We start from the raw sequence: 26,028 nt of genomic DNA, 5'->3' as shown, positions 1-26,028 counted from the left end.
CTAAGATCGCCCTTGAAACATAGCTAAGAACACTCTCGTACTGCGACCAGCTTGATCTATTGAATCTCCTTGGCTTCAAAGGTGTTCCAGAAGTCCTTCGTTCCTCTTCTTCAAGATAAAATCTATACAGATCGATTTTGAGCTTACAAAGTATCTTCAAATGATTTTTGCCCCACTTGTAAACAGTTATTTTGCCCAATTTCCAAACCTAATTGCATTTGGTAAAAAGCAAAATCTCCAAAAAAGTCAAAATTTCCTTTAAGTTATGAAAAATTAATAATTATTCTAGAATTCTAGAAACAAAATATTTTTATTCTTAATCCTTTTAAAACAAATACATTAATTAAATTATATAAAATTATAATGATAATAATAAATTTATATAGTGCTTTTAGCCATCGCTGTACTTCTGAAATTATCAATATTTTTCAGAATACAACTCATTGCTTTCTCCAACATTAAATTTGCATCCCAACGTGGATTATAAGAATAATCGTTGCCCAAAGTTTCTGAAAATACTGATTCATATACTAAATGGTTTACAGATGTGTACAAATATTTAGGTTTATCAGCTGGAAATTTCTTTCCTGAAAATAAAAATTTTTGTTAGCCAGAACCGCGCCTTCAATCGTCTATTCTGTGCTCTCTAAGCGGGAGGCTTTGGCCCCAATAAAGTGCCAAATATATATTCAAGTTATCGTCTGTATCAAGTTTTAACTGATTCCAGAAAAAGTAGAATCGAATGTAGTCAGTCCGTAATCATAAAACTATAATTTTTGAGATTGCAGAACGGCTAAACCCTCCCCCCCCACACCTATACTCTGCGTTACAAAAAAACCCTCCACTTTCAAGTATATATCTCTATGTAAATCCGTGCGTTTTTTTTGACACAGAGATACATTGCGGACAATATAATTTAGACGGAATATGATGAGACGGAATCGACATGTTTAGCGTTGCGGGCTAGCTACTCCCCATTCGCCTCATTACCATTGCGGACGATCTCACATCAAATTTTTTTTTTTGAAAATCTGTAGATTAAAACCCGTTCTACCCTTTCTGGAATCATTTCAAATTGGAGACAGACGCTACATCTCTGGGCCTCTATTGGGGTCAAAGCCTCTCTGTTTTGAGGACGCGGTGATAGCTAACATCTATAAAGTTCTCAGTCTTTCTGAAATTACTCACTAAAACTACGCTTGACCGTAGACATATTTAATTAGAAAACGCGTTTGAGTGTTTTATAATCTAGACCTGTTAGTCGTTTGAGATGTTTCTGCTTCTTCCTGATAATACGGACGCCCCGGATCGATTTTCTTTACGAGACCAATAAAAAAGCTACAGAACGATTCTCAAACTTAAAAAAAAAAGTGAAAGTTCTTTGTGAGAAGTCCCTGCAAAAGAGAATTAGGCGTCTTCCTCGCCTCTTCTTTACACGGATGAATCAAGAGTTTTATCAGGAGTAATCGATTCCTTTTGATTAATACGAATTAATCTCATGGATGTCATAGTGGACCTTACTAATCAAAAAAATCTTACCTAAAGTGATCGTTAGCATCCAATAAAATCCTTTTGTTTCGAATAATAAAACAACTTTACTAAATCCAACAGCATCGTATTCAATAATATTTGATTTATAATATAACAGAACCGTACTAATAAATTCTTGACTCTTTTTATAGTTAAGTGCAACTTGTTCTAATCGCTCCTTTAACCATTTTTTCACTTGTGGCACATAATCTAATAAACAATTTGAATCGCTTGTTAATGATGGTATACGTTGATTTGTTTGATCACCCAATACTTGTTCAATACGTGGCGTTAAATATAATTTTGATGTGATTGTATTTGGTTTTGTAAATTTTACATATAAAAATGTTGCATCTCCATTGGGATTTTTCATTTCTTCATTATGCCTGAAATAGATAAACACTTGCGTAAATAACGTTTTAACTATATTTTCCCAGTAAAAATGACTATTATCGCACATTTTTCAAGTTTTCTCAGCATCTACGCACCCAAATCGGACTTGGAAAGAAACCGTATATTTTTACTTTTAAAAAAACCGTATATTTTTACTTTTGCCGTAAAAAAAATGTATTTGACTTGTTTTCTTCGATCTAGCTAGGTTTCATTTTTAGAAAATGTCGTTTTATCCGTGTTTTTAGGAAAAACTTAAATATTGACTGCAAAATATGACTCTTCCTGGCATCTATTCGCGACGAAATAAAGTAAAAAACCGGGACATTCAAATTGGTATTTGAGTGGAGACATTTAAAATGGTTCGGAGTAAAGCTCGGTCATCCAGGTACTTTACCTTAAATCGACAATAATACTCACATTGGTAAATCTGGGTATTCGATATCCAAATAAATAAGAAACATAACTGTATCACCCTGTATCAAAACTTCAATATGATTTGCCTGTACAACTTTTTCACCAACTAAACATGAATATTCAAAATATGGTCGAGTTTCAATATCTTGATTCAATAAATTTATCTAAAATTACAACAAATTTACATAAAACCAAGTAAAAAATTTATTATTAATCCAAAATACCTGATGTTGTTTATAAAAATCATATAATTCTTTAATAATTTTACTTAAAGATTTCGAATTATTGATATCCCATTGATTCCAACTCGGTACATTATTTTTAATAATTTCAAAATCTGGATCAGATAAAAATGTAACATCATCAAATTGAAAATCTGGTCCGAGATTTAAATTATTGATATCAAATAATATGGTCCATTCTAAAATATTATTTGCATACGGTATTGATAATGTAAAACGATCAGCTTTTCCATCATCAATTTTACTTCGAATACAACTATAATTAATATTCTTTATTTGAATTTGTCCTAAACGTGTTCCTTTAAAATTAAAGAAAAACTATTTAGAAAAACTTGGATTCATAAACTTTTTCAAATTTTATTTACCGGCAATATCATCTTTGATTTTTGATAATTCTTTTAAACAATTGTATAATTCTTTTGGAAATTTATTCAATATACTATCATCGAATACTTCGATTTCTGATGGCATTGTGATAAAGTATGATCGATGATAAATTAAAAATTTTATACAATTCTCAATTTAACAAAAAAAATTGTTTTCGGTAAATGTTTTTAATATGTCAAAAACATATGGGTTTAATAGGATGCGTTCGTAAACACATATTAGAAGAACTTAAAAAGTGTTCGTTCATTTAGTTTACATAATAGGCTTTTGTCCACTGATAACGCTGATTTTATGATGACGCTTGACGTTGAGTTGAAGCGTTAAATTAGGTCACGTGGTTCGTCCGTCTGGACGAAAACATAAACTTCAGCAGTGCATCAAATCGTAAAAAGCTAAACTATATTTATCATCTTGTAAATCGAATTAGAGATAGAACAAAAGTTTAGATGTAAAAATGTTCCTTATAATAAATTAAAAAACTTTTGTTTAAAACATTTTTTCTCAACATTATTGTTTACCCGTAAACGGTGCAAATTAGGACAAAACTTTGACTTTGATGTGCAAAACTATAACAGATAGGGAGTTGAAAATTTTCAGGAAGCTTCAACTAGTGGTCTTATGCAACATCCTCGAAAAACGAAAAAAATTCTAGAAAATACTTTCAAAAATTTTCGAAAACCAAATAAATGATAGTCGAAAGGTCGCCATATAATGAGGAATATTCATGTATTTTTTTATATTTTTAATTCATTGTTTACACTGTTATAACAAAATAAAAAATATAAATACTGCTTAAAAATGCTGTATTTAAGTGTAAAAAAATATTTAAAATACATTATAATTTTGAGATATTTGAACGCAGTTTTTTGGCGCTCTCTGTTGATGACGTATAAGTACGTGATCTGTCAATTTTTGACAGTTCAATGTATAATTTACATGCTAAAAAAATGAATTTAAAACACAGAATTTACACTCGTTATTATTAAGTTTTCTTATAATAAGCCGTATAATTTAGTATAATTTAATGAAATACCATATAAAATGTTAGTAATTAATATCATACAGTATGTCAACAAATTTGACAAGCCCGTACCTTGATGTCACGTCCGTATAAAAATTTGAATTTCCGTTTTAGAAATTTTTAAATGCCCTCACTGAATTAGTACTTTTATTAATTAATTTTAAGTAATTAAATAGATATTAATTACTAAAATAACGGTTTAGTTGAAATGTCCAGTCATTAAAGTTACGGAAGAAAAATATTTGAACCAAATTTAAATTTCATGAATATTCCCTATTGTTTTGGTTTTTCTCTTTCAAGCAAGGACATTTTAATTTTTTTCACTTTTAGTATTTCAACAATTAGCTCAATCAATTGTTTTTTTCACTTGTTTTTTATTTTTTTGAGAGCTAAAACTAACACATGTTGATACAGTCTCTAACACCCTGTATAAATAAAAAACCAAACAAACATAACCAAACTTTTAATACATGATCAAAATAATCACATGTGAAAGTGATTACAATTTATCATACTGTTCTAAAAACCGTGTTCGAAAGTACGAAAAGTAAAAACTAAAAATAATACAAAATGGGTAAAAAGAAGAAAGGACGTAGTGTTAAAAAGAATGTTCAATTACAACAAACTGAACCAGAAGAATTATTAAAAGCAAATCATTCATTTGTAATACATCGTGGACTTCCTGGTGATCATATAGTTGAATTAACTAAAGATTTTCGTAAAGTCATGGAACCATTTACGGCATCCTCTTTAAAGGTTCGTATATTATTTGTTATTTAATAAAAAATTTTCAACTCTTCTAATCAAAAGTATTGTTTTTTTTAGGAGCGAAAAAAGAATACAATCAAAGATTTCGTTTCAATTGCTGGAGTATTTCATGTATCACATTTATGTGTATTCTCTCGTACAGAGCTGGGGATATATTTAAAATTGGCACGTTTACCGAGAGGACCAACACTCTCATTTAAAGTGCATAGTTTTTCGTTGGCTCGTGATGTTGTTTCATCATTAAAGAAACAATTAGTGTTTGAAGAAGCTTTTAAACATTCTCCGTTGATTATTTTAAATAATTTTAGTGGGGAAGGTATGCAAATGAAATTGATGGCAACGATGTTCCAAAATATGTTTCCGACTATTAATTTAAATACTGTAAGTATCCATTAAAAAGACAATCCAAAGATAAATTGGTTTTTTAATTCAATCAAATTTGCATAAAAAAAATTTTTTAGGGGGGTGGTTTCTAATAATGGACAGAGTTTATGCAGTTCAGGTTTCTTTTAACACAGAAAGTTGTAACCCTTCAACTTTCTACTAGTCAAAAGTTATCTAAATCCATAGTTTCGAATATTTTACCGGGACACAGGGACATTCCAGGGTACCGAGACACAGGGACATACCAGGAAATTGTGAAGCCGACGAGCTTGCCAGAAATGGCACAATACTGCCGGACAGAAATGGCACAATACCCGGGAGTTCCATTTGCGAACTGCAAGTTACTCCTGAAAGAGGGTATTCTGAAAAAGGCCAATCTTAGATAGAGGGAAGAACGTACTTGTGGTACTACAAGACAGATATGGTCTGAGTACAATCGCAGGCGTTCCGAAGTTTTCATATCACTTATAAGGGCCTCTGTTCGCAAAGTTGTTGCGGCTATCACAGGACACTGGCTGGGCGGCCAGCTTGCTGAACGCTTAGGCCTGGCAGTGTATCACGACTACTGCAGGAGCTGTCACAGTGGTGACGAGGAGGAGACAATGTCTCATCTTCTCTGTCACTGCCCAGCTCTTGTCATGAGGAGATGGACTTACTTGAGCCAGCCTCTCTTTGACGACCTCTCCGACCTAAAATCAGTCGACGTCAAAGCCCTCCTGCTGTTCTTAAACAGCTCCAAATGGTTTATAGAGTAGTGGCCGGGGATTGGCCAACCCATTTATGGTATCACAACGGACCCTATGGTCTAAGTGTGTCCCACCCCAAGACAGCCACTCTAACCTTACCTAACCTTGACTGAAATCAAAACAGGTATTAATTATATCACAACGGAAAAGTAGGGGAAATCTTCCAATGCTAATTTTTAGAACAAAGAAGTGCGTTACTGCAATTTACTCTAAGTCTCGAAGTGTTCTCATGAAAATTGGAAATTCAAAACAATTTGTAAAAGGAAAATAGTTCAATGTTTGCCCTAATGCACGGAAATAATGAAGCAGCAGACTCGTTGGTACGAGAAAGGTCGTCTCAATCCTTTTCACATAACAATATACTCCCGTAATTTACCGAATCAAAGAATGGCTACGGCAAGGTAATCATGTTGAACCATTCGACTGTGTTCGCCTGAATTATTTAGGGCACAGTTGAGGAGAATTTTGAGGCTCTTGACAGGACACGTTGCGTGGCAGTTTGCCTCGACAGAATTCTATAGCTTCATCTCTCGATCTAGGTGTTAGAGATTCATTTTCTGGGTAGCAATAAGAGGGGTATTATTAATTATTATTATTATGCCCTAACGTACCTCTTTTTTTTTTTGATGCCTCTTTTATGAAAACTTATGATCGTTACGAGTCCTATTTTTTCCCTTTAATTTGATGTACGTTTTATATCCGTGCGGATTTTGTAAGAAGTGATTAAATATGCCTTAAAATTAAAAAACTCTCGAAACAACTACTTAATCCTGTGATTACTTTCATTCATCGATCCTCAGAAAATCTGAGAAAAAACTCAAACAAATTTTCACTTCAAACTATGTTAACGTGAGATTTGCGTTAAATTTTGCTTTTCTTCTAGGTAAATTTAAATACTATTCGACGATGTGTATTAATGAATTACAATTCACAAACAAAATTAATCGATTTTCGACATTACATCATTAAAGCTATACCAGTTGGTGTATCGAAAGGTGTTAAGAAGGTCATACAAGGAAAAGTTCCAAACTTAGCTAAATGCAATGATATATCTGAATTTTTCACCAAGTAAGTTTTCTCTATAATGCCCTCTCCCTAAAACCAACTATTAAAAAGCTTCTTTAATAAACTTGTTATTTTTTTAAGAACCGCTTATTTATCTGAAAGTGAGGCTGAAGATGATGAAAATAGTCGAGTAACATTAGCACAGAAATTATCTACACGAGGTAACATGGAAGGTGGGGAGTCTGCAATTCGTTTAAGTGAAATTGGACCACGTCTAACGTTACAATTAATCAAAGTTGAAGATGGTTTAATGGACGGAGAAGTTTTATACCATGAATTAGTTGTTAAAACTGAAGAAGAAATTGCAGCAGTTCGTAAAAAACGTGAATTAAAGAAGTATGAAATCTATTTTAGCTTCGTTTCTGCCATTTTGTCTCCAGTATTAATTGTTTTTAATCAATATTGTTTTGTTTATAGAAAATTGAAAGAAAAACGTAAGAAAATTCAAGAAGAAAATCAAAAGAAAAAAGAAGAACAAAATAATGAATTAAAAGAAAAATCATTGAAGGGAATGGGAAAAGATAAGAAAAAACCTAGATTAGAAAATGATATATTAATGAAACGTGCACAAGCTGAAAGTAATGAAGCTGTTATGGGAGAAGATGATGACGATGCTCAATATTATCGTGAGGAAGTTGGTGAAGAGCCTGATCAAGGTAAAATATTCTAGAGAGATGAATTTTGTTCAATATAACGGGTGTTCCCGTTACGGGATCGTAACCACTCTTGATGTCGAACTGGTTCGGGTATCGGGCCACTCTGGCGTTATAGGGAATTTCAATCAACTGAATCTGTCATTTCCACAGCAAAATATTTCATAATTTACTGAATCAAATAATGGCCACTGCAAGCGCATCTTGATTCCAGAGACTTAGCGCAGGGCAGGCAACAGGCCAAACTGTGTATAGCTACAGCTAGACCATACAACTGTGCTCGCTTGAAACTCATTAGAGCACAGTTGAGAAAAGGATAGTGGGACTCCTGACAGGACACTGTCGATCGAACTCCCACCGTTTTTTGCATCAATTTGCAGGGAGTCAGATTTGAAATGTTTGAGTCTGTTATCTAGCTTTATCTGCTTAAAATAGCATCTCTTACTCGTAGACGATTTAATCACTCTTGATTGGATTGGGTAAATTACAGAAAATTTTACTGGATTAACCACAGACTCAAGTATTTAGGACCATCCGTCCCGGTCCATTGCCTCGTTCCCTTTTACAATAGACTGATCCGGTACTCACAAAATCTTTCTTGCACAATTTTGAGAAAATGGCGACATATGCCCTATTGTAATCTTCCGTGTTTCCTGGAGAAAAAGACGAAGATTGTCCGGGATGTCCATAACTAAAACAAGTGAAATGTCAAAAACTCTACACAAATATTGTTTTTTCCGTGTAATTCTCTTCGAACTGAACCAATTTTGAAGATCATCGCATTTTTTCGAGCTCGGAATTCTAAACTTACACTTGAAACATAGCTTAAACATTCTTCATTAAATTACCGTTAAAACAAACAAAAAATCGGTTCACCCGTTTTGGAGCTACGATACAACAGACAGCCACACATACTTAGCGGATAAACACCCCTCGTTTAGGTTCAGAGAATAAAAAAATTAACTTATTTGTATTGTAATGGTTTTCAATTCAATAAATTTTATTTTTTATTCTAGATTTATTCTCATCACAGCACCCAAAACGTAAATTTGAACCACACTATAAATCCAAAACACCAAGAGATTCCTTTGAACCAAAATCAATATTAAAAAAAGGATACAAAAATCGAAATACATCAGCTGATTCCAGCGAACCCAAATCAATATTAAAAAAAGGATTTAAAAACCGCAATACATCCGCTGATGAAAATGTACCGAAATCATTCCTTAAAAAACGTTTTAAAAATAAAGATAAAACAAATAGTTCGAATCGTGATAAACGAACAATTGGTGGAAATCCTAAAAAACCAGGTGGTCGTGGTGGTCATCCAAAATACGGTTTTAAGGCACAACGTGAACAAGAAAATGATACTAAACCTGATAAAAAATTACATAAAGTTAAAAATGGAAGAATTAATAAGAATCACAAGAAGAAGAATAAACGATAACGATGAAAAATGAGTTATTAAACGGATATAATTTTTAAATATTTCATTAAGTTATTTTGACATAATAAAAATTTTTATGTAAATTCTATTAAAATTGGTCCTGGATTTAATTAAGGACCAATAATTAATAAAAAAAAAAATATTAATAGCTAACAATAACGCTTGTATATATTTTTTTTTTCAAAATAAACATTATTCCCACAGATTATAGTTTTTAATTTAAAACAGATCTGCAACTCCCTGTAAACTTTTTACTATTTTCGTTCTCTGAAGGTGCCTTTCTCCAGGTGGCTCTACACGTTATATTCGTGTAGGGTCATCTATTAGTTTTGATAATAATTTATCCATTTCAATGGTTGTTGGGGAAACATATATTTTTAAATAAATAAACAATCATTAATTTCAAAATTCGTTTGCATGTCATTAAAATTCGTTAAATTTCTTTGTGCGTATTCTCAATAGGGCTTTTCATTTACAAAATGATTCTTTTTTGTTTCGGACTGTTTTCAATCAAGTAAAGACATATCTTATATCTTCTTTCCTTGTCAAAAAGCGCTGCTTGAAAAAGATAAAATATATTTAAGTTTCTTAGGTTGAATACTTTTTTGACAACTGTCCGAAACAAAAGCAAATCGATGAAAATGATGATGATTTATAACCAATGTGATAAAATGCATAACAAATATCTTCTATCTTAGTCCTACTTATTGCTGTCAGTACGAAAAAATAAATTCTGCACTTGCGCATATGACATGATGAAAAGGTCTATTAGTATAATTTAGTCGTTTTAAGTGTGTTTATATTATTTTCCGATTTTTTTATGGTATGTACTGAGTTATTTTAGGTCTTGTTAATCGTGTTGATTACATTTAGGTAGTGTTTAATTTTGATTATAATTGACTATTAACGAAATAAAATGGTTTTACATTGCATTTAACTTACATCAAACTAATAATTAATTGTTATTAATAATGTTCATATTAAAATAAATGGTATTTTGTTTTAAATATTGCAATAAATTATTATTTTATTCAAAAAAAACTTCAGTTTATTTTATTAGAAGACAAATAAATACATACAAATTTAAAAAAAAAAAAATGATAAACTGAATAGAAATAATTCAAATAGTACATAATTCCCGCCACTTTAAAAAAAAAATAGTTCGTTCACTTTAAGTGCCTTTCTCCAGGGGGCTTTTTGGACAACATTTCATGTACAGTAGAGTTGCCTATCTATTTATGTAATAAATTATAATCTGTGTTAAAACCTAATAACACATTTTCAAACTTCATTTTTCTTTCACAAATATAAAATTATTACTTAGGTCACTATGATTCTACCGTCATTTAGTTAAAAAAGAACTATATACATTTTACGAATATTTTGCTTAACTTTATAATTTTCTTTTACACATTTTATCCAACGATGCATGATAAAATCGCATTTTCAGTTTCAATTGAATTAATTCATTTTCAGGCCACAATTCTAATGGTTTTGTATTAATCGATGAGACATCCAATCGTTTGATGGTTGTATTTTCTTTTTCTTCTTTTGAAAATATTATTTCTGTGTTCATTATTTCATTCACTTCGGCATTACTAATTTCATCAAGAATATCGGAACATTTTAATAGATATTTTTTTCTTTGTCGTATCGTTTTTGTTAAAAGTTTTTCACTTTCTCCCTTTGTTTGTATACTTTTCTCCATATTTATTTTTACAATTTGTTTTATATTAATAATTTTAAAATATACGTATTTTTTTTGTGCTTATTTCAAATCATTTCAAATATGTTTCAAATACATAGTTGTCAGTTATTTAACAGGCTTGTTTGTTTATCATTTTTATTCTATTAGTAACAACATCGAAAACAAGAATTGTAAAGGTCGGTTCTCATTCTTCAATGAAATTTGATTAACAATTACAGACACAAGTGGGCTATTCATTTGACATGCATCGAAGTTGTGTCAAAATGGTCAAAACTCTTCTAATGATTCGGAAAACATTGTTGAATTGATTCAAATTCAATAAAATAAAATAAACAATTATCGACATTGTCAAGGTTGTTATGCAACAAAGAAAGTTGGCATGTATAGGTCTGTGTCAAATACGCATGATAAAAAAAAATAACGTACATGTTACCAGCTGTGAAAATTTTAATTTCGTGGAAAGTTTAATTGTGTAATAAACAAAATCTAATATATTATTTATCTAGCCGGTTTTTCTGCCGATCTGCGAGATCTCTCTTGTCACTTATCAAATTCTACGATTTACCTCTCATTTTAAAGCTTATCGTGTCGGCTTATGACGAAAAATAGGCACACTATCTAAAAATGTACCGCACCGATTTGCAGTGCACTGCGGAATTCCAGACAAGCTGGCTAGTAATTTTATATAAAAATAAATAAAAATTACAATTATATCATCTTTATATATAAAAATTTAACTTCCGTAAGTTTATGGATTGATTAAAGCCGATGGATTAACTTGAAATTTTAATAGGTCGTTGCCTTTATACCCAAGAGGCTTTATATATACACTTTGTCCCAAAGTTCTCACGGGAACGGGAAATATTTAAAAATAACTGAAAAAAAAGATCAAAGCTATACAAATGTCAAATGTGTTCTCTCGATACTCTCCTAATAATTAATATCAGACAAAGTCACTTTTAATAAATTTGTTTGTTGACAATACAATAACAATAACATTGCCATTTTGAGATAACTTTTATTAATTATCTCAAAAACTAAAAAAATTAATATCGAGGTATGGATCTTAGTGAGTTTACCATTGTTTACGTATAACACAATGAACCTGTCTTAAACTTGCAAATCTAACAACGTTTTTCTCTAAAACCATAACGAACAGAAATAACTTCAAATTTTGGCTAGACATCCTTTTTATGTGAATAATTTACTGTCAATTTTAAGAAAGTCTGTCCTTAAATCGGATTTTATTTATAACAACCGTAAAGTAGCTCAACACCAATACCGTTATACGGCTTGAATGTGAAACAGACTTTAGAAGAATATTATCGATTTACAAAACACGATTATCATTGAACTCTGTGACTGAAACCCTTTAATTATTTATTTATTAAAATTAATTAGAATTAATTTTGACGTATTCACTTTAATTAAAAAAAAAATTTGTAAATTATTTTCAAATAACCAACAATTTGAAAAAAAATATATATTAACATAAAAAATGGGCTATAATTGCGAAGATTTATCGTGGACAGGTAACACAATTTAAAATAGGTAAAAATACAATATAAAGGTAAAATTTTATACAAATTTTCGTAGAAGCCAAAGAGTTATTTCGAGTTTGGCGTGACGACAATGAACGTCGAAGTGAGGATATTATTGAGCTATGGGAGAATGTCTTGGAAGACAAAGTTAATAAATTAGGAAATGAAAGTAAGTTTTGCAATATATTATCAAGGTGTGCCCCCAAATCTTTACAATGCTCGTTATTAAAGTGTCGCTTAATTAATTTTCCCTTTTTCTTTTATATTGAAATAGAATTCGTAATTTTGGAACAAGTGGTTATTGCCGCATTAGATTGTCATCGTATTTCTTTAGCCGAACATTGTATCGTACAATTATCTCTACAATTTCCACGTAGCTTACGTGTATTGAAATTGAAAGCGATGATTTTGGAAGCACAAGAACGTTACGATCAAGCATTGGAACTATTAGATACAATTATTAAACGAGATGAAACAAATAGTGGGCCACGTAAGCGTAGAATAGCGATTTTAGAGGCTAGAGGTCGAATTCCAGAGGCTATTAAAGAATTAACGGAGTATTTAAAAAGGTAAAGTTTATTATCTACTTTCTAATAGAAAGCTCCTCGAAAAATGAAATAAATAATTTATTTAATTACAGATTTATGTCAGATCAAGAAGGTTGGCATGAATTATGCAATTTATATTTACAAGAACAAGATTACGCAAAAGCTGCATTCTGTATGGAGGAATTAGTTTTACATCATCCACATAATCATTTGGTGCATCAACGTTTGGCAGAAATTAAATATACGCAAGGTGGACATGAGAATATGGAAATTGCACGTGCTTATTTCTTACAAGCGTTAAAGCTCAATTCAAATAATATGCGTGCATTGTATGGAGTTTTCTTGGTAAGTTCATTGTTAATGTGTAGTTAAATCCACGTTTGTGGGGTGGCAAATCGTGTCTCGCGGCCGCCATTATGTAAAAAGGGGGTACAAATGGGTTTTACGCTATATCTGGCTAACTATTCGTCGTACAGAAAATTTACAAGCACATTTTTGGTTACAAATTAAATTGTCTACAACTTTGATTCCATAATTTTTAGTCGTTAAATCAAAAATAACATAGTTATTAAAGAAAATAGATAAAAATTTGGGAACAAATTTTCTTTTTGTCTCTAGAATTTTTTTCTAGTCATTTAAAAATAATTACATTACAGCATTTTGATAAAAATTTCCAAGGAATAATTTTCATTCTAAATTTTTTTTGTAAACTTTGTAAAGAACGTTTTTAATGTGTCATATGAATAAATTTAGCTACTGACAATGTTTACAATCGAAATATCGATATTTAGTTAAATGTAAAGTCTATTATATGTTTTTTTGATTATATTTTATAAATAAAATTTCTTGATATTATTTCAATAACTCAAAATCAATAAAAATTAATCCTTATTTATTAGGGTTTTACAGCGCTGCGAAACTAAAACCATTCTTCAGTACTCGTATACATTTATATGAATGATTAGGCACAGTTTTCTCTTATCTGTCCATTATTTTTATAAGAAATATTGACGGTTTCCCCTACCACTTACGAGGTAGAGTCTGACAAGAGTTGCGCCCCCACAAACATGAACTTTACACTAACCCCCTCTTGACAATGAAGAAATAAAATTGTGTCCTCTAATTTTTACACACAAAGACCAAAAAAAAAAAAATGTAACATTTCAATGGACTAATTGAAAAAATTCGTTCCTTAAAAATTACCTTTGATCGAAAATGATTTTTCGGTAAAATTTTTACTATCGACTTTATTTTTAGACATCGAACAACATTGCAACATCCCAAAAATGTCCAGCCCCAAAGAAAAAGGAAGCAAATAAGTTAATGCAATGGGCATTATCGAAAATACGTGAAAAGTATGCTGCAGTTGATAAGAAAAATTCATCAAATGTGGTTGCATCACTTGAAAGTATGATGGCATCTGTGCAAATTAATTAATGAAATTATAAATTAATAAGCGTTTGTTTTTTTAATTAAATATTAATTGTAATTTAAATAGGAAATTTAAAACAAACAAAAATAGGTCGTAATTTCATTTACATTAATATATTACTTGTTGTTACTTTTAATTTGTTTTAATTTATTTCTGGAATCCTTATGATTTTTTTAGAAGTTCCATTTTTAATATTTATTTTAAACACATAGCAGCATCTTCTCAGATACTCAGGCCGCTCTTCGGCCCCTTGATGTGTAAAGATTCCGACCAACACGAAAGTGCTCCAACCAACTCCGAATCAACGTTTTTTTACATGGACAAAAACTTGATAATGGCGTCCTTTTTCTCCAAAGTTTGAGAGAATTGTTAAAAAAACTCACAAATATGACTTTAATACACATAGTTTGTGTGACATAAAATTGAGCATAGGAAACGTATAACCAGGAAAGGCAACTGAAAAATCAAGACCTTTATGGCCGGGCATTTTTTGACTCTAACCTGATTGACTAGAGCTATACACGGCGAGCTTTCGTTTCTACGAAAGAACCCATTGGCTCATCAAAGTCCGTCTCAAAGGTAGTTTTATTTTCAATGGCTAGCTAGGATCTCGAGGCCAGATAGATGTTCCTGACTCATTGTCGAACGTAGATTGGTTTTAAATTCTTTCAATTTTCTGAAGCTTCGTTCACACTTTACAAATGTCGTTGGTACGCTCCATGCAAGTCATACTTTCACTGATATAATGGGTCGAATGCACGTAATTGTTTATTAATTTCGGTTTCTAGCTCTTCAAAAAACGGCAAGTTCTTGACAAAAATCAACTACATTCAAGTCTTTTGAATACTTTCGTGGGATACGTTCATAAATCAACTTAGGATATATATTGTATTCAAAAACCAACTGGGCGCCTTTTCCAACACATTATACTATGATTTCCGGAATAAGTGCATCGGTTTGATCGTTCTGATCGTTCAGATGATTCTGTTCTGTGAGTATGAAGTATTTCATCAATTGACGATAGTACGATATTATGAATCGAAAAAAACAATAATACTTACTGTCATTGAGTATCCAAATTTTCCAATTAAATTTTATAGACAGTTGCCTACGCTGCCTCCTGGTTAATCCGACCCTAACTACAAATTTTTTTGGATTTCAGGATGATGAAGCGTAAAGTAAAAAAAACAAACAAAAGTAAATGATCAAATAGCCACAGTGCATAAAGATATTATATTTTAAGTCTTCATGTACAAGCAAATATTACATAAGTATAATAATAATTATTATAATCCCTACAAATGATGGGAACACCGGTTTTTTATTTTATTTTTATGTTTTATTTTTTTTGCCATCGTAGCAAATCTGTCGTATACCTTAAGAGTGAAAATCTTCTCTTATTTTTTCCAAAAAATAAAAATTAAATCATGCTAAACGGGTTTTTTAGATGGCCGAATCTAAGTAAATCCGTAATAAGAAGCATCATCATGTCTCATCTCATACGAAAATTCAAAAAATTTTCACTCAAAACGTTGCCGCACAGACACACTTAACATAGTTTTTTTTAATAGTTTTTCCTTAATTCTGTTTTACAACTAAACCATTTTTTTGTTTTTATTTTTTAGAGGTTTCTCAAAAATCAAATATATATATATATATAGTTTTATTTTTTATTTTTTGTTTATACATTATATAAAGTTTTTTAATAATGTTTTTATTTTTTGTAATTATATAATGTATAATTTATAATTGAAAAGTAAAAATTAAAAAGAGAAAAAAAAAATTATAATAATATCCTCAATTATAAATGACAAGAGAGATAAGATAACACGTTTTTTTTTTTATTTCCCTACCCTTATTAATCGCAACGCGAAAAATACTACTTATTTTTTTTTTATTAAATTGAATAATAAATCACGTCTAAAAATTGTTTTTTTTTTTCGATAAAGTAGATCTCAAATAAAAAACACAAAAAATTAAATCGATATTTTGTAAAATTGTTGCGAAAAACTAAAACGAATTTGAGGAGAAAATAGTTATAAGACAGTATTTGATACGTCGTTTGATGATTTGAGAGTATGAGATGTCAAGGTTGACTCAAATTCTAGAAACGACCATCAAATACCACCGCTTAACCCTAGACTATATCGAAATTATCTGTAATTAATAATTTTTGAGGAAGAAAAATAGGTTTTGTTTTTTTCATCCACAGAAATTTAGCTTAAGATAATCTCGAAGGAGTAAAGCATACTTTTACTTCCAAAATTCGTTGTTTTTGTACAATTTTACTGAACTAGTTTTCTTTTAATTGAACGTAAATAAAAAATGAAGCATTTTTTCATTGTTTGGTAAAATGCTGCTCTATAATTAATTGTAACACATGTTTTTTTTTTCAAGCAAAAAGTGACATATTTCATGAAAAATCAAAAAAAACTTGACCATCGAGATCCAAGTTATTTAATATATATTAACTTTATATTCTCGAACGAGAAACATCATCGACAATTCGAGCTGAAATTATGCTAATGAACAAAAAAAATGAGTTATCACGTTGAGAATATAAACCTAATATTACTAAAAAAAAAATCAAATTACGAAAACTTGTTTCATCGAATAGCCAATAGTTTTTTTTATACATTTGAGGACTTTTCAAAAATCTAGGAAATGAGGATTTACTACATATGGTACCTTTTGCGCATTTAAGTGCTTTTGCTGTAAAAAGACATCGGATAAATTAAATAGAATTAGTTAACTTTTAGAAATATTCGAATAAATATTTTTTAGTTTGGAAAATAATAGTTTTTCAAACAATTTGATTGAAACCTTTTAGATTCGATTTCTTAATGAAAAAAAAGATTTTGGTGTTGATTTTTTATATACAGTGAAACTTGGTTAAGTGGGGCCTGAATAAATGAGAAACCTCCATAACTGGAACCTCTATAACTGAAATAACCTGTATTCCGACCTCTATTAATGAAACCCCCTGTAAATGAGATAGATATTTATTTATTTATACCTGATATCTGAGACACTGGGTAAGTGGAATACCTCTATAAAAGTGAGATAAATTTGCAGGTCCCTTGATGTACCACTTAACCAGGTTTCACTGTATATGGAATTCAAGTCAAAAAGGTTATAGGGTTATCTTACTTTGTTCTAAGGTTTATGCGGAGTCCTTGGCTGAAATAAAAGGTTATAGGGGGTCAAGCTTGTAAAATATTAAAAAACAATTAACCAATCCTACTTTTCTATAAGGTTAGGCGTCATGTGTAGACGTTTATCTAAAAAAAAAGTTGAAATGAATTTTCATGGCACAAGAGAATGAAAAAAATCCACAACCTGTGATTTGTATTGAAAAGTCAACTCAGTTGTTTTTCTTTTAATCAGTTTTATTTAAAAATGTCTAAGCCAATATTTAGCAGAGCGAAATAATCGTGTCAACAATAAGAGAAGAATATTTTTTTTGGATATATTGAATAATTATGTATTTTTTTAAATATAATTAACCAAAAACTACAACACGGTCAAGTTTATGATCTAAACTACCCGAGGAATTCATTTTTGTAGAAGTTTTCCTTTAGTTTTTTTATTCCCAAAAAAATAAAAATCCATAATATGTTTTTTTTTTGTGTGTGTGAGAAATTGAGGGGTGGATGACGATATCTCGCGATGAGGGGAGATAGAAGGACAGACACAAGTTTTACTTTTTTTTGAGGACATGTTTTATGTTTGGATCAAATTACTGATTGCTCCATTTATGTGGTGTTGTCGTTGTCCAGCCCTACAACACATGATCGCGCATAATCAGTAATGTTGTGATCGTGTTAACAAAACATCGGCTTGATGATGTCGACCACTCACATGTGTTGCTTGTTGTTGTTGCTGTTGTTTGTCACCAGTGATTGTGACATCACCCCAACTACCTGCGTTACTTGTGTCAACCATTTCAGGACCAACAGCTCCCACTACACCAGTGTTACCAGCAGCCGTTGCATTATATTGTTGTAATGAATGCATTAATGATAATGCAGTCGCTGTACTTCCATTTTGGAATGCTGCTTGTTGTTGACTGTCCATGTGCTACAAAAAAAAGAAGAACAATTAAGGTTATTCAAGCACATAACATAAATGCACAATTATTTGCCTCGTTCAATTTCAAAATCAACCTCAAAAAATATTGTGGTTACAGCCACTACAAAATCGGCCAAGTGCATTTTCAAAATTTATTGAAGATACGTTAAATTAGACAAAATCTTGGAAAAGTATGACCCAAAATTAGTGAAATTACGTACTAGATTGATCCAAAATGGATGATAAAATTTGCTTGTTGTAGAACAAAATAAATTTTTTTTGGATTTTTATAACGTCACTAAGTTCAAAAATTCAATTTTTGTGATATTTTGACCAAATTTTATTGTATTTGAATAAATTTTTATTGAAACTCACTAATTTTGGGTCATATTTTTCATTTTTCGTGGTAGTTATTCGTTTATATTACCCCTTATACCTAATACAAAAACCACTATACGTCTATTTCCAAATTTATTGAAGATAAGTTAAATTTGACCACATATTTAATAAGTATGACCCAAAATTCTTGGGAATACGAATTACGGCTATCCGATATTAGAATTTCGCACGTGTTGAAACCTCAGTTAAACTTCAGTTAAAATTTAAAGTATATTTTTCCAAGTTCCCACTGAAAAATAATAGAAAATTGAATGAAATGAAATACTTACAGAGAACGTTGTATCCATTGTTGGCATATCATCCGTTGGTAATCGATTATATGGATATGTACGGAATAAATTATGCCTATCCATATTCGATGCAATATTTGGCCATGAATTTAACGTAATTTTCGCTTCATTATTTAACAACCAAATACTTGTTGCTTCACCAATTTCCGCTCCCAATTGATTAATCGTTGCAGCTGTACTCTGCTGTTGTGGTATTTGTGGATTATTATATGGATTATTCTTCCATGCACGTTCGGTACCAATCGGTCGTGGTATTTTACGATCCTCACTCATGCCCCCATTACCAGTATTCCCACCACCAACACCACGTTGTTGTGAGTCACTTGGTGAATTTGGTGACATTGACGGTGAACTATTTACAATATTCATACCCCCACCATTCTCTAGTACCGATAGATAATCGGATTGTGATAAATTTGTTATGTGATTCATATTTGGTAAACACATCATATCCGCCGGTTGAAATCCACCACTTGTATTCGAGGCGTGTTGTATAAATGGCCATCGTTGTTGTTGCTGGGAATTTTGATTTGGTCTTGGTGGTGGTGGTCCCGTCGATGTTTGTGGATATCCTCCTATCGAAGATTTTAGCTGATAAGGTGGGACGTTGGTATTATTTAACATCGTGTTGTGTTGTTGTTGTTGTGGAGCTGAAAGACCTGGATGATGGTATCCACCACTTGAATTAAACATATTTGTATTGACTACAGGTGGGGCCGGTTGTTGAGAACTATGGGAACTATGTTGTTTGTTTGATAAGTTATGCAGAGAGCTAGAAAAATCTGGCGCACGTGGATTTAATCGTGACATCGTCACCGTTGAGTTACTACTACTCGTACATTGTTGTGGTTGTGAGTAACCAATATGGTGAGGTAACGGTTGCTGTTGTTGCGGTTGATGATGGAATGATTGTATTAAATTCTGTTGATTATCACCGGGTACAATTTTTAATAAATTTTCACTTGGTCCATAACCAGACGATACCGGTGGTTTAAATAATCCCCCACTTGGATCCAAATGTTGCGGTGGAGGTATGTTTGGTTGATATAAATTACGATTATACTGTTGAGGTGATAAATCTAAGCCGACGTCCATACCGGGAGTACGTGATAGTGGTCGTGTTACAGCTAAGCCTTGTGCAACCATTGCGGCGGGTGGTTTACCAATACAACTTGGATCTGAGTAATTTTGGAAATTTGTTGGTAGATTTGGTGGTGTTGTACTGTTGCTACTTGTTTTCGACGATACAGGAGAACAGACAGCTGTACCACGATAACCTGGAGCTTTTGATGCGTCCACTTGTGGTTGATCGTTATCGATAAACTTAGGAGTTATATTCGATTGACTTCCAACACTTCCGGTGGCAGCAGCGAAATTGATTGGTTTCTCATTGGTATCGTTATTTCGAGCTCCACCCCACATTGTTTGTTGATGTTTCGAGAACGTATCAAATAGTGAATACGTTTGTACTCGATTTGGTGGAGGTGCTTGTTGAACAATCGAAGATACCGATGACGATGACGTTGTAACGACATTCGATTGTGTATTAAGATTACTCTCCATATGAATCGGTTGGATTTGTTGAGTGACTACATTTGATTGTTGATGATGTAATTGTTGAGATAACAATTGAATATTGTTTGCGGCAGTGTTTGTTGTATTATTCACAGATATTCCACCACTGGATCCGACCATATGTTGTGTACTATTTGACACCATGTTGTCAGTTTGTTGTTGAGGTCCATTCCCAACGTTTCCGTTACCTGTTTGATTTAAATTTGATGAGACAATTGTTGGTTGATGTTCAGATCTTATTGTTGACGCTGAAAATGGTATTTTATTACAACTATGTTGAGTCATTGTTGGCGGTGCAGAGGCCGTTGATGGTGGCCTATGTTTTGGTGATGCTACAATTACATTTACGTTGCTACTATTCGTATGCGTGGCCGATTGTTGAGATTGTTGTATTGTGGAGGATGTTTGTGGCGATACTGGCGTAGATATTATTGCTTGAGACATACCCAAAGACTGAAAGTACAAAACAATTCTATATTGTAAATTGAAATTACTTGTTTAGAGCTATCATATAAAGAATAATCTTGTTGTCTTTAAAATCTAACCAACTTTTGGACACAAGAATCATATTTTTAGAATTATTATTCCCAATTTCCAGTATAATTTATTATACAGGGTGTGCTATCTTTTATGTCGTAAACATTGAATAACTTTGACATTGAGTCGATCGAATGAGTTGATTAGACATGTTTTTGAAACGTCAATTCAATGCAATTTTAACCATGAATCGCTTGACATCGAAACAACGCACCAAAATAGTGACGCTGTATATATATATTGAAATAGTCGTTCAGTTGTGTAAACTGAACGGGCATTTCGTTGAAAATATCGTGGCAAACAGGCACCGCCTGACAACACTATTTGTCGTTTAGTGTTTAATTTTGTTGAGCACGGGACGACAGTGACCAAAGCGTTCCAATGAACTGATTTAAGGCAGTAATCTGGTCTAAAAATTTGAAGAAATCTATTTTTTTTAAAAATATTTTCAAAGGTAGGCCTTTAAGAATATTTCCTTAAATGATCTTTTCAAAATTGCAATTATTATCGGAGATACAGCAAATGATGGCTCTAGAACTATTATTATAGTAGATAGTATGGAAAGATATTCGGAATCGGATGAATTCAATAAAAATAAAAATGAAAAACCTTGAAATATCCAAAAAAAACACTTACTTGTGAAACTTTGGTCTTAATAGAATTTAATTGCGACGTCGGTACAGTATGTTGTTGAGCTGATGTTTCTGTTAATTTAGCAGCAAACGTTTGACCAGACGCACTTGTTACAACCTTGGTGCTACCACGTCCAGCAGCCATCATAGCTGTTGTATATGACATAGTGTTTTTAGTACCAATTCCTGCCATTTGAGCAGCAGCTGCTCGTTTTTCAGCTAAAAAATAAAACACAAGTTATAATAAATAAGAGTGAAATACTGGAGACGGGGGGAGATATTTATAAAAGATTACAAACCTGCTGCTACTAATCTTGGCGCTGTTGCCCGACTAACTGGTGGTGGAAATGATGTACCCATTTTAACAGTTGAATTTGATCGCATTGATGGTATAATCGGTGCAATTGATGCTGAACCAGGTGGTTTGTTTTGTGTCATGGCAGTAGAACTTATTGATGAAACATTCGATACATTCGAGATTTTTTGATTTGTTTTTGCTTTCATTGACTGTAAATAAAATAAAAATTAATTTAAAATTTTGAATAATTACGACTCTAAAATTGAAATAATAATATTTAGATGACTTACCAACGAGGTAGATGTTTTATCCCAAGCAGAAATAGTTCCAACAAGTTTTGTAGTTTTCGGTATTATTTGTAAGATATCTGCTTCGGGATCTTTTATTAATGTTGCAATGAGATTATGTGCTTGACGAGTGGCTTCAGCAGATCCCCTAAAAATAAAAAAATTTCATACAAGTTAGAAACAATTTCTTTCTACGCGTATGTCGTAAAATACATACTTGATAGTTATGTTACGTTCTCCTTGCCCTTTACTCTGTTTTTCAACTTCGATATGGGCTCCAGTTGCACCTCGAATTGCATTAATATTGCTGCCGCCACGACCAATTACACGAGAGATTGCATTTAATGGAACTGATACTTTTTTGGTGCTGTAAAAATAAAAATACAAATTATAATCAATTAAATAACTTGTATATACTGAGATGTTGTATTATTTGCCTTCGTAAATCTACTTGGAGCCCTTCTCTTTGTATGGGGGCTCTTTTCATAAAAATTCTTTGTCTTCCCTATTTTTTTTTAACTTTTCGTAAATCAACTTAGCGTCCCTCTCTTATAAATTTGTATCTTTGACTTTTGACCTTTCCCCGGGACCCCTAGAAAAAGTTGCCTAACTCGCCCCTAATGTTTACTGAACTTTAGAAAAGAATTATAAAATTTACCCAGATTCAAATGTGGAAACCGCTTGAATCGACGATTTTCGAACTACTTCTTTCCAACCTTCTTCACGTTTATTCGCTTGTTTGGGACTCGTTGCAGTTCCTTTTTGATTGACCACCGGTGGCATATTTTCATTTTCGTAATGTCTGAAACAAAATTTACGAATAAAAGTTGCATACTTTTAAAGCAAATATTCAATGTTTAGTTTTATTAACGTCGAAAGTAAATGAACAGCAAATAAATTAGGCACTAGGTGTTGACAAATATCCTCCTGAAGAGAAAAGAAATGAAGAGAAGATACTGCACGAAGTGGGTAAGATAGAAGTAAAAGAACACCGATAGGGTTAATTTCAGAAAGTGAAGAAAGGATTTTGAGATTTGATGTCTACAATTAAGAGTTAAAAAACGACGACCAAGGTCTGCTTTTATTTCCATACGATAATTTCTGAATTAAAATAGAAAATACTTTTAACTTTCGAGCCTTAAGTCTGTAGTTAAGGGTTAATTTTCTGTATAAATAAAAAAAATTTCACTTACATATATAATTTTTTCCCCTTGACAACAGGTGCATAATTTTCATTACCAGTTGCTTCAAAATCTTCACGATCACATGGATGTCGAGATGCTTCAAACACCAACAAACCTTTACGATTCGATTGTCCACCACTAGAACGATTCGAAGCATTGCCACTTTTATTGTTTGGCGTAACTTCCGTCGTCGGATGATGAACCGTCGATGGTGTCGCTGGTGTTTGTTCTGAAGAATGCCTCTGCTGTTTCTCAGTTTTATGTTCTTTACTCTCAACTGAATGTGATTTACTAGTACTTGCATTGTTCGTAGTTGCACTTCCTCGTGACTGTTGAGGACTATGATTATGCGTATGGTGATTATTTGAATGTTGTTCATGTGTCGTGGTTGTATGATGAACATTTTCGGTTTTATTTGTAATTTTTTCGATTTTCTTCTTTTTCTTCTCTTTACGTTTCTCTTTCGCTTTGACATCGTTACTAGAACAACTGCCTTGACTATTTGCATCGATACCACTATCGCCTTCCTCTTTATCGGCTTCACCGTTTCGTACTGGTGATTCGGTTGGTGTATTTTCACCACTCGCTTCTTCAGCATCCGCTTTATCGGTTGTATCATCCGGTACAACAACATTTGTTGTATTCTTTTTATCTTTGTTATCATCGTAGGTTTCATTCTTTTTATTTTCTTCATGTAATTTTCGCTTTTCTTCTTTTTTCTCTAATTTCTTTTTCTTCTTACGTTCACGTCTTCGTGCCGCTGCCGCTTTTTTCGATTCTTCACGATTCTTTTCCATATCTAATTCTTCTAATAGGATTGTTGCATTTTTATTCGCCTTGGCGGCTTGAGTTTCTTTGGCAGCACGTATTACTTTTACACATTCTTGACATTTTTCTAGTAATTCCTAGAATAAAAATTATAATTTTTTTTTAAATCTCGAAAAAGTAGTCCATAATACAATGAATAACCGGGAAAAAGGTGTCGAAAGCGGAAAAGTAGGGAAACAGCACCGATTTGAATGAAACTTTTTGTAACATGTTTATAGGATCCCAAGGAATATTATGATCCGGAACATATGCCTCCAGGTGGGTACCTATACAACCATCTGAGTTAAATTGGCTGAATGTTCCTAGGGATCCTATAAACACGTTACAAAAAGTTTCATTTAAATCGGTGCTGTTTCCTCAGTTTTCCTATGCCTCTCAACTTATTATTTGTACTTTCAGTAAAATTGAAACTTACCTTATCACTGACTGTAGAAATATATCGCATCATTTCTTGATCACTAGGAAATTGTGTAACATGCCCGACCATCCATTTAACAACTTTTATGTGACCTTTACGAAATGCTGCCATAAGGCATGACACTTTACGATTATCCTGAGAATCAATATCAGCATTTGCATTATATAATAATTCAACAACATTTAAATGGCCACCATTTGCAGCCAACCATAACGGTGAATTCCCTTTTTTATTTTTAACTTCAACAGCTGCACCACGTGATAATAATAATTCAACAAATCTACAATGTCCTTTATCAGCTGCTATGGTTAATGCTGTATCTCTAGATGATGGGACGGGTGTTGCATTCACATCAGCGCCTTTGTCTAATAGAACGCGACCAACATCTACATAGCCACCACTTGCAGCTTCCATTAACGGTGTTAATCCAGTCTGTAACGAAATAAACGATAAATATTAATAAAAACACTGCAATGAAAATGACATTTCTCTGGAGGGAAAACTCTAGCCACAAATTCCTTCAGTTTGGATGAGAAAAAAGGAACATCTCAACAGGAAACCTAACTTTTGGGTTATAAGTTTATGATCCACAAAAAAAAAAATGATAGTGCAGCCAAATCCCTATCCCTCATGAACTGAAAAGTGTCGTCTGCTCGAATTGAAACATGACAGACGACGCAATCCTCTAACTGAGGAGAAAGAAATATTTCATCAAATATTTCATCACAATGTTGAGATTAAAATCGCGTACTGAAGGCCGTGCGGATCGTTTCGGAACCGGAAAACTCCTTTTCTGTATTTTTACAACGATAGGAACCTATTAAAAAAAAATAGCCATTTCCCAAAATTCGGTAGATTTACCCAACTAATCAAAAAAAAAAAAAAAAACTAACTGGGAATTTTGGATTGCTGAAACATGAGAGAAGACGCTCTTCTCCCACTAAGAAGAGAGTCTCTAATATCTACGGATCCAAAATCAATTAAAAATGATTGTATCTTACCTTTGCCCTATGTTCTACATTCGCTTTACGGTCTAATAATAAACTAACAACTTCATGTCGACCTTGGAAACACGCCAAGGTCAGGGCAGTGTTACGATTTGTTTCGATCTGTGCATTAATATCGCTACCCATATCCAATAACATTTTAACAGCAGCTAGAAAATTAGAAACAAATTATTAATCACAAATTTTCATCTTGGCATAAAATTAAAAAAAAAAAAAAGAAGAT

The 26,028-nt window shown here is 32.1% G+C and overlaps 4 protein-coding genes across 15 annotated transcripts in view; 2 read left to right on the top strand and 2 right to left on the bottom strand.

The window, feature by feature from the left end:
* Window positions 1–378: 378 nt before the first annotated feature.
* Window positions 379–3,106, bottom strand: LOC123295044 (BRISC and BRCA1-A complex member 2-like). The gene is made up of 5 exons (XM_044876253.1): window positions 2,945–3,106; window positions 2,562–2,878; window positions 2,341–2,501; window positions 1,540–1,916; window positions 379–587 (listed from the first exon to the last, which is right to left on the bottom strand). Exons 1-5 carry the CDS (start codon window positions 3,048–3,050, stop codon window positions 379–381), a joined length of 1,170 nt encoding a protein of 389 aa, XP_044732188.1. The 5' UTR covers window positions 3,051–3,106.
* A 1,301-nt stretch (window positions 3,107–4,407) lies between these two features.
* Window positions 4,408–9,209, top strand: LOC123298564 (protein Peter pan). Its single transcript, XM_044880611.1, has 6 exons — window positions 4,408–4,743; window positions 4,813–5,136; window positions 6,769–6,953; window positions 7,032–7,286; window positions 7,368–7,606; window positions 8,620–9,209. The coding sequence occupies exons 1-6, from the start codon at window positions 4,558–4,560 to the stop codon at window positions 9,048–9,050; spliced, it is 1,620 nt and encodes a 539-aa protein (XP_044736546.1). The 5' UTR covers window positions 4,408–4,557; the 3' UTR covers window positions 9,051–9,209.
* A 2,946-nt stretch (window positions 9,210–12,155) lies between these two features.
* On the top strand, window positions 12,156–14,303 carry LOC123305184 (ER membrane protein complex subunit 2-like). Its single transcript, XM_044886822.1, has 5 exons — window positions 12,156–12,290; window positions 12,355–12,468; window positions 12,574–12,868; window positions 12,940–13,192; window positions 14,105–14,303. The coding sequence occupies exons 1-5, from the start codon at window positions 12,257–12,259 to the stop codon at window positions 14,282–14,284; spliced, it is 876 nt and encodes a 291-aa protein (XP_044742757.1). The 5' UTR covers window positions 12,156–12,256; the 3' UTR covers window positions 14,285–14,303.
* A 2,433-nt stretch (window positions 14,304–16,736) lies between these two features.
* The window catches only part of LOC123305567 (ankyrin repeat and KH domain-containing protein 1), a 52,810-nt gene continuing 43,518 nt past the window's right edge, over window positions 16,737–26,028 (bottom strand). For 4 of the 12 annotated variants that reach the window (XM_044887323.1, XM_044887328.1, XM_044887329.1 and 1 more), the window contains exons 17-26: window positions 25,800–25,954; window positions 24,796–25,230; window positions 23,562–24,457; window positions 23,027–23,170; window positions 22,586–22,735; window positions 22,372–22,516; window positions 22,083–22,290; window positions 21,788–22,002; window positions 19,019–21,067; window positions 16,739–18,359 (exon numbers count right to left, since the gene is read on the bottom strand). In XM_044887323.1, coding sequence (XP_044743258.1) covers window positions 18,084–18,359; window positions 19,019–21,067; window positions 21,788–22,002; window positions 22,083–22,290; window positions 22,372–22,516; window positions 22,586–22,735; window positions 23,027–23,170; window positions 23,562–24,457; window positions 24,796–25,230; window positions 25,800–25,954 — 4,673 coding nt within the window. In that variant the 3' untranslated portion in view covers window positions 16,739–18,083. Of the gene's footprint in view, window positions 18,360–19,018; window positions 21,068–21,787; window positions 22,003–22,082; window positions 22,291–22,371; window positions 22,517–22,585; window positions 22,736–23,026; window positions 23,171–23,561; window positions 24,458–24,795; window positions 25,231–25,799; window positions 25,955–26,028 lie in introns of all 12 variants that reach the window. The other 8 variants (XM_044887334.1, XM_044887332.1, XM_044887322.1 and 5 more) reach the window with 6 other exon arrangements.

This window comes from Chrysoperla carnea, chromosome 1 (genome assembly GCF_905475395.1).
Source record: "Chrysoperla carnea chromosome 1, inChrCarn1.1, whole genome shotgun sequence".
NCBI classification, from domain to species: domain Eukaryota; kingdom Metazoa; phylum Arthropoda; class Insecta; order Neuroptera; family Chrysopidae; genus Chrysoperla; species Chrysoperla carnea.
The sequence above is the reverse complement of the archived record's forward strand: the minus strand, read 5'-3'. Positions and strand labels throughout refer to the sequence as shown.